Source organism: Solanum lycopersicum, chromosome 1 (genome assembly GCF_036512215.1).
Source record: "Solanum lycopersicum chromosome 1, SLM_r2.1".
NCBI classification, from domain to species: Eukaryota; Viridiplantae; Streptophyta; class Magnoliopsida; order Solanales; family Solanaceae; genus Solanum; species Solanum lycopersicum.
This window is the reverse complement of record NC_090800.1, coordinates 7,079,852-7,087,815: the sequence shown is the minus strand read 5'-3', so window position 1 is coordinate 7,087,815 and position 7,964 is coordinate 7,079,852. Positions and strand designations below refer to the sequence as shown.

The window sequence follows — 7,964 nt, the reverse complement described above, 5'->3', positions numbered from 1 at the left end:
TTTTGTTTGTTTAGACGTTTAGTGGCTATTCTCACATATTTTGGTGAGAAAATAATTAGTACGTAGAAAAGGTATAAGAGTCTGAAAAGTATCCCAACTTTGGTCGAATTTGTTGTTGCCATACTAAACTTTCGTGAAGATCTATTACCTTCATAGACTATTTAATATCGTATTTTGAACATATACATTTGCCCATGTGGACATAAAAAATGTCAAATTATAAATAGTATTGTGTCCACGTGGACACATATATACTTGTAAAATACACTATTACATAGTTCAGGGAGGTAATAAATCCTCATAAAAAATTTAGTATCACAATAGCAAATTCGATTAAAGTTGGAATATTTTTCAGACTCTTATTCGTATGAATAAATTAAGAAGTTTTCCGCTCTTACATTGACCAAGAGATTGCAGTAGAGAAGAAGTGAAATTGGATGCTATCTTTATTTGATTCAATGTACTGTCCTGGAATCAAATTGGAAATACAATGATAGCTTACTTGGTTTCAATAGTACATTTTGGACCAGTATTTTTTTTGTATTTCTCCAATTTTGGTCCCATCTTTTGCTTCTGTTTTGGTCCTGCTTTTTTTTTTATCGTTCAGTTTTTACGTTGTTTTGCTCCCGTGGGGGTAGTTTATACTGTAACTGGTCCAGTTTTTGCACCTGTTCCCGGTGCAGCAACTTTCGTGGAGATATTGTTGCAGTTTTGATCAAGTTTGTATGTTCTGTATTTGGCTGCTGTTTTTGGATGCTGCTATTTTCACGTAGAGATATCATTGCAGTTTTGGTCCAGTTTTTGCTGCTGTTTAGGTCCAGGTTTGATGACTGCTGCAGTTTTTGTGCACATATTTATCCTGACCGGCTACTTGAGTAAGTTGTCAGGTGTCGCACTGATTAGTTCTCTTTTTCTTTGTCCCTTCAATTTTGATATAGAGCTACAAACATTGAACTTTGCAATGCCAAAGACAAGTATTAGAATAAATATGCAACTTTCAAATGTGGAAAAAAAATTGCAGTTGCAGTATTTGGTAGGAAGGAAAATAATTCGAAGAATATTTTTTAATTTTTTAAATTTTTTTTTACGTTTGGTTAGTTAAAATATTTTGAAAAACGAACTTTCGAAAAAATGAGGACAACGACGGCTCTAATAAAAATTAGGGAAAACAAGTTTCTTCCCCACCACCCGTGGACCTTCACTCCATATTCCATTCAGTCCATGTAGTGTTTTGCAAGATTACATATAAAAAAAATGGTAATATTTTTTTGCTTATAATATCTATAGACAATAAAATTCGCGTCGAGAAAACAATGATCAAGAACGGAAAATTATAGCAACAATCAATTTTATTATTTCAATGCGAGTGTTACAATCTCTATAATTCCTCTGAATTCGCCTTTTCAAATCTAAATTCAAAGGCTTTAAAGCTTGTTCTTGAATCTATGATGAACTTGAACTTTATCTTGACTTTTATTTGAATTCAAGCGCTTCGAGCTTGTTCTTGAATTCGGTGGTCTTGATCTTGATCATTCTTGAACTTAAATGCTTGAATTCTTAAACTTATAGCTTTGTAGAGAATTAAATGACGCATGCACCACGGAGTTTCTCTAGCTTCTTCTTTAGAATTTTCTGTCTCTTTTGTGAGTTATGAGGACCCCTATTTATAGTTTTAGAATAGAGGAGTTCCGATTGGAATAGGACTCCGTTCAGTCATCAGATTTAAGTGACATGACATTTGGGCTTTATGGATCGGGCTTGTCATCTTTGACACATGTCATGATTCTATTGGTTTTCTTATTTGACTTGACATGCCACACAACTGCACACGTGGCGCCAAGATGAGCTCTCAAATGAGATTGGATTGGATTTAACAAATTGGGTATCTAATGTAGCCCAAATCAATTAATTTAGACTTTAATTAAATCTATATTTATTAGACTTAAATATTTAACTCAATTATATCAATCCACAATATTTATTAGAATTAATATATTTATGAATTCAATATAACCCGGATCATTTTATAAATTTATATTTAATAAATTTTAAATGATTACAATACCAAACACTAGAAATTAAGTAAAAAGTCATTTATTTTCCAATAAAATATTTTTTGTAAAAAATATTTTACTCCGAAACCAAACACACCCATGTGATTGCCATTTTTGTCTTCTAAGTCTTAAGTGTGAATAGACCTCTCTCACACAGCCCTGAAATCATTCTAGGTCGTGTCAACCTACTCTCTATTTTTAATTGATTGTTGATGTCTTGTCTTTTTTCTCTTATGAAATAAGTTCCTTTTCATCCTTAAATCGTCTTATGAATGAATTTTTTTAATTAGTAATATCAAAAAGAGTGGAAACTTTTACTACTTTTTCTTATATAGTTCTAATTATTCGAATAGTTAAAGTAGTCTATGTTTGATTTAACATCCAGAGTTGGTGACATTAATATTCAAGAAAATAATAAAAAAAAAAATTGGAACAATTGATCCCAAAATTAGATGGTTGATAAAATTACTACAAAATTTTTATGAAGGACAAAGTGGTCTATTTTCAATAATAATTTTGATAATTTTTTGTGAAATAATTTATTTTCGATTTAATAATGTGAATTTCTTTTGCACCGATTGAATAAAAAATGCTTTATGTCAATTATGACAAAAGACCAAGCTATTTTGGTTGTTTCTAATAGTTGGTAAATGATCGAATTACAAAAATGACTTAATTTAATTTGAAAAGATTCTCGTTAATACTTGGCCAATCCAAACTCGTGGACCAAGACCTAGGCTTACAACCTCTCCCTTCCCAACCACACCTGACCCAATTGGTCCGTTTTGGTTTGATTTTAACTTAGGTCATTTAATTTTTAATTTATTATTGCAATGAATATAAATCGATTCGACGTGCTTGACAAGTTTAATCTTAAATCCCATAAACAAGTTACATGGAGTCCATGGTATAAACCCCACCCATCTACCCCACAGACAAAAATATATAAATGGATCCACAATCTTTGAAAAATGGTTACCAACATAAACATGAAATTCAAATTGGTAGGTACTGACAACTAGCAAGTTAAATAAACTATCAAATTAAAGGACTAGACTAGTACAATATATTTAATGCCTTAAATGCTTAAAACTCAAGGCAATTCTTCTTTAGACTAAGGTTTGTTAATCTTAGTCTAAAGTAGAATTTCCTAAGTCCTAATTCATGTACTTATACAAACTTATAAATTAGCTATTACAATATATATGACCATTTTAATTAATTAATTAAAATACTGATGAACCATCAACAAATGAAGTACAAGATTTTAGTATAGTGTTCCAATAAGTGTTGTCGTTGTTGTCGTTGTCGTCTTCTTCTTCACGACTTCCAAGAACATGGTCCAAGTGTGTAAACCCTTGAATAGTATTCAAATTTGGATAATTAGAATATGAAATGCCATTAATGTTATTCTCCATGAAATTTTCAGTACCAATCAAACATGAATTATCAATTAATCCAGCCCCTGTAATACTATTATTATTTGGTACCATGATTAGAGATAAATTTGAAGTGGATATTGGAGGGTTATCGAAAAAATTATCTTTGGTAATTTTTGGCATAATTGACCAATTTGCCCCTCCTTGCCATGCTTTTAACACATCAAGACAAGGTGGAGAGGGTAATTTTGTTTGAAGGGGTGGTAAAACATTTGTTGTTGTAGTAGTAGTCAAATTATTAGGACTAAAGTGGATATTATTATAATTATTAATGTTATTGTTATTGTTCGAAATAATTTGTTGGTGTTGTTTTTTGGATTCGCGAACAAGTCGAGCTTCAGCTTCTAAACGAGCCTTTTCCCACTGAGCCATGTGGCTTAGGTTTGCGGAACCAAAGATGTTGGATTTTGGTTTATGAGTATTTGGATCAATGCCCATCTTGGTTAACCTCTTCTTCAAGTGCGTGTTCCAATAATTCTTAATTTCATTGTCCGTTCTGTTAGCCAAATGAGTCGCAATAGCTGACCATCTATATGATTGAAATCACAAATTAATATTAGCATATATACATTATCAGTGTAAATAATAATAGATTGATATTTTATGTGATGATAATAGCGAAACACAAGTTAAATTGATATGTAAAAATATTTTAAATGTCAAAGATGATAAAATAACCTAGAAAATACAGTAACAACAATTCAAAGTGTGCCTATGATTGAATACTGTTAGTTTATATAACTTAAACTCAAATATTTTTTATTATTACATAACACTTAGAAGCTGATATATAGTGAATGAATATGTGACATGGAAATTATCTGTCTCAACACGTTAACATAGTAGATCAAAAACATAATGTTGAATGTATTTTTTGAGTTAAAAATATAATATATGGTATAAAATGACTCATTTAGAATAGTTCAAAATATTTTACCTTTTTTCAGCATTTATATTTTAAATCTCTTTAAATACAAATTCTAACTCTTGACACTTTTTATAAAAACTTTGGAAACAAAAAAGGAAGTATCCAAAGCAAAGGTTTGTAGGAGAAATAACTTTAGACCATTTTTATACATATACACTTCTGTTCAATGAACAAGTACAAATTAACTAAGGTACATATTCTATAGAAGTATTGGAACAATTATAGGTAGTACTTTTTGATCAATGTTATATCTCCTACTATTCATTCCTATACTGTCCGAATTCTTCAAAAATATTATTACATACCTGTCAAATTCTTTTAAAAAAAGTATACTTTTAAATGATTTGAGATATATACGAGAACACTATTAAAGACTATGAACAATATCGATTCAACCTTTTAATGCAAATTCTTCAAAAATATTATTAGATACCTGTCAAATTCTTCTAAAAAAGTATACTTTTAAATGATTTGAAACATGTACGATAACATTATTAAAGACTATGAACAATATCGATTCAACCCTTTAATGGGTGTGCATGAATAGTTGGGTTGTTATCAGTGACATATATAGTCCATGATGGTCAATCGGACACCATTCGCCAAAAAATTATACTCCTTCTGTTTCAGTGACACTTTTTTTTTTCCAAGAGTCAAACAGTTCAACTTTGATTTGAAATTTGAGTATGGAATCTTCAAAAATTTTTAAATAAATTTATATATTTATAAATTACGTAAAAATTACTATTATTCACAATAATTAAAAAAAATTGAAAACATGAAAAGGATCTATGAAAACTTACAATCAAAGACACTTATTTGAATCTCGAAATTTGAAAAGTGTCACATAAAATGAAACGGATAAAATATTACGTATATAAAACATTATAGAAATTATATAGGTCAAAAAATTATTTTTCATACATATATATTAAATCTTGAACACCCTAAATGAAATTTCTGACCTTACCTGTTACCAAGAAGGGCATGGAGTTGAATGATTGTCTGTTCTTCTTGCAAACTGAATTTTCCTCTCTTAATATCAGGTCTTAAATAATTTATCCATCTTAATCTGCAACTTTTTCCACATCTCTTGAGTCCTACAATATATAAAATCAAAATTCTATTAATGCAAAAATTAACTAATTTTAAGAGTTTTGACTAATATGCACTAAAAAATAATATACATTTTTTTACATTATTCATGCACATGTCATCTAAAAAAGATAACAATTAGGTAATTAACTAACTTTTCATTAGAATTTTTATTTTTGACAATCTGAAAAAATAAAATATATATTGTTATAACATGTTAAAATACAGCAGTAATATAAAGATTTTTCTAGGCTATCATGGATATATAGACTAAATTATAACTCCAAGTTTATAAGTTACAATATTATCAAACTTTGAGAGTTTAACTTCTATATTCCACAACAACAACTGTTATATACATTGATCAAATGTGTAGGGATCCACTATAAAAGACTTTATCATTGACTTCAATTTAGTTAATGTCATAATCATATAAAATAAAATAAAAAAAGATCAAGATAAGTTTAATATATGTTGTAATAATAATAACAATAATATTAGAAGTCCTTTTTAACAAGACTAAAATTTATTCCCAATTATATTTAGATATCATATTACAAATCTTTTTTTCTTTATTGTCTCATTTAGATCTTTAGCTAATTCTGTATTGATTTTAAGAACAATTTTTCAAGACAACTTACAAATTAACACATTTGTAGGTTAACACTCACGTCAAACATGATCAAATCATCTCATGCTAATACAAAGGCAAAAAAGTTCCAAACTAACATATAACTATTAGTAATCACTGCTGATAAAAAAAATAGGGCTGATTAAAACCTGAAAAGTAAAACATATTACTTGCTATAACACGTTAAATTTTTTTATACTGTCAGTATATATTAACGTACCGGCTTTAGTTGGCAAAGCACGCCAACTACCACATCCATTTTTTTCAATGTAATCCATGAGTTTTTGGTCTTCTTCAGGAGTCCATGGTCCTTTCTTCAATCCCACTTTCTCACAACATGGTGATCTTCCCATTTTCTTTGGACTTACAAAGAGAAACCTTTTTTTTTTTTGTAAAAATATGATATAATGTTTTTTGTGATTAAGTTGGGTTGTTATTCAGTAGAAAGCTAACTTTGATGTATAAATACACCCAAGAAATTAAATGCTAGCAGACAGTATGAACAAAGATTTATGATACAATAATAAGTTTTCTAACAAATGGAATAAGTGCATTAGGTTCAAATCCAACTCCCTTAGCTAACTTAGTATTCTCTACTTTCCTTGATGTTACATGGTTTTATTAATATTAAGTGATAAAGCGGGACATATTCTTTTATTTTTAATTAAAGATCTCGAGTTCAAGTTCGAGTTTGAGTCTTACTGATACATAGTCATTTTTGTTAGAAAACGTTTTATCTTTTGTGTGAAACTTTCTGACGCGAATACAAATGCAGACATTTAATTAGGTCTCAATACGGGTATCAAACACCAAGAAAGCCTTTGTAAGAGAGCCCTTATACCCTCAACGTGGTACTTTTCGATCTGATAAATCAATGTAGGACTTTTCATCATGAATCCGAATTTTAGAGAAACCCTAATGTAGGTATCATATACAAAGTGGAAAGTCTTTGTTATGTGGAATTTCCTGACATAAATTTGAATTTAATTAGTCGTGCTCTAATATAGATACAGAGCACCGAGTAACTCTTTTTTTTTTCAAAAAAAATGAATTTATTATTATTATTATTATTATTTTTAAATGGAGAAAAGAGATTTCAATTTATGTATAATGTTCCAGGCTGGCCTATATAAATAGAATTACTGCTATAGTATTGCTTATTATAACTACTTAACAGTACGAATGACTAGTACAAAATTTATTGGATTAAATAAAATAAAGGCTGGGACACTAAAAACATAAACAAGTTGTCTCACTTTTATGTATTGATTTTTCTCTCTTTTTTAAATGTTTTTTTTTAATAAAAAGTTATGATATAACATAAGAAACATAAAAAATTAATCTCTTTAATAAATGTTCTCTTTATGTTTGAGGATACAATTATTTTTGGCTCCTAAGTAGCTTTGGTCATTTAAGTTTGTTGAAGTGACCATTTTTTTTTGTTTTAGTAAAATATTTAATAAGTTCTAGCTATTAGATATAATGGAAACTATGATTTTCTTAATTAAAAACAAACACAAAACATATGACTAATAATGTTTCCATATATTTCTTTTATTGTAGTAAGAAACAAATAATTATTTGACGGTTACTAATAAAATAAAATAAAAAGTGAAATAATTAGTTATCGCATTATGCTAAAATATAGTGTCACCAATAATAGAAGTTGTTATTTTAAGGCTGAACTTGTCACTTGATGCACTAAAGAATCAGTTTTTTTTTCAGTTGCCTAAAAAGAAATCAAGAAATTAATTAATTAATTAATATTCTGAATTGATTTTAAGAAAAAAAATTAATTAATGAGATTTATTGAATAA

General features: G+C 28.5%; 1 protein-coding gene across 1 annotated transcript; it reads right to left on the bottom strand.

The window, feature by feature from the left end:
• Positions 1 to 3,063: 3,063 nt before the first annotated feature.
• LOC101246748 (transcription factor MYB106-like) lies at positions 3,064 to 6,702 on the bottom strand. Its single transcript, XM_004228325.5, has 3 exons — positions 6,368 to 6,702; positions 5,392 to 5,521; positions 3,064 to 4,022 (listed from the first exon to the last, which is right to left on the bottom strand). Exons 1-3 carry the CDS (start codon positions 6,498 to 6,500, stop codon positions 3,281 to 3,283), a joined length of 1,005 nt encoding a protein of 334 aa, XP_004228373.1. The 5' UTR covers positions 6,501 to 6,702; the 3' UTR covers positions 3,064 to 3,280.
• Between the last annotated feature and the right edge of the window lie 1,262 nt (positions 6,703 to 7,964).

What these genes read in the sequence shown, in the direction of transcription:
- LOC101246748 (XM_004228325.5), bottom strand. Translation starts at nt 6,500, where the DNA reads ATGGGAAGATCACCATGTTGTGAGAAAGTGGGATTGAAGAAAGGACCA. An exon ending in TGCTTTGCCAACTAAAGCCG is followed by an intron (nt 5,522 to 6,367) that starts GTACGTTAATAT and finishes TATATATTGTAG; the next exon opens with GACTCAAGAGATGTGGAAAA. An exon ending in CATGCCCTTCTTGGTAACAG is followed by an intron (nt 4,023 to 5,391) that starts GTAAGGTCAGAA and finishes TCAATCATATAG; the next exon opens with ATGGTCAGCTATTGCGACTC.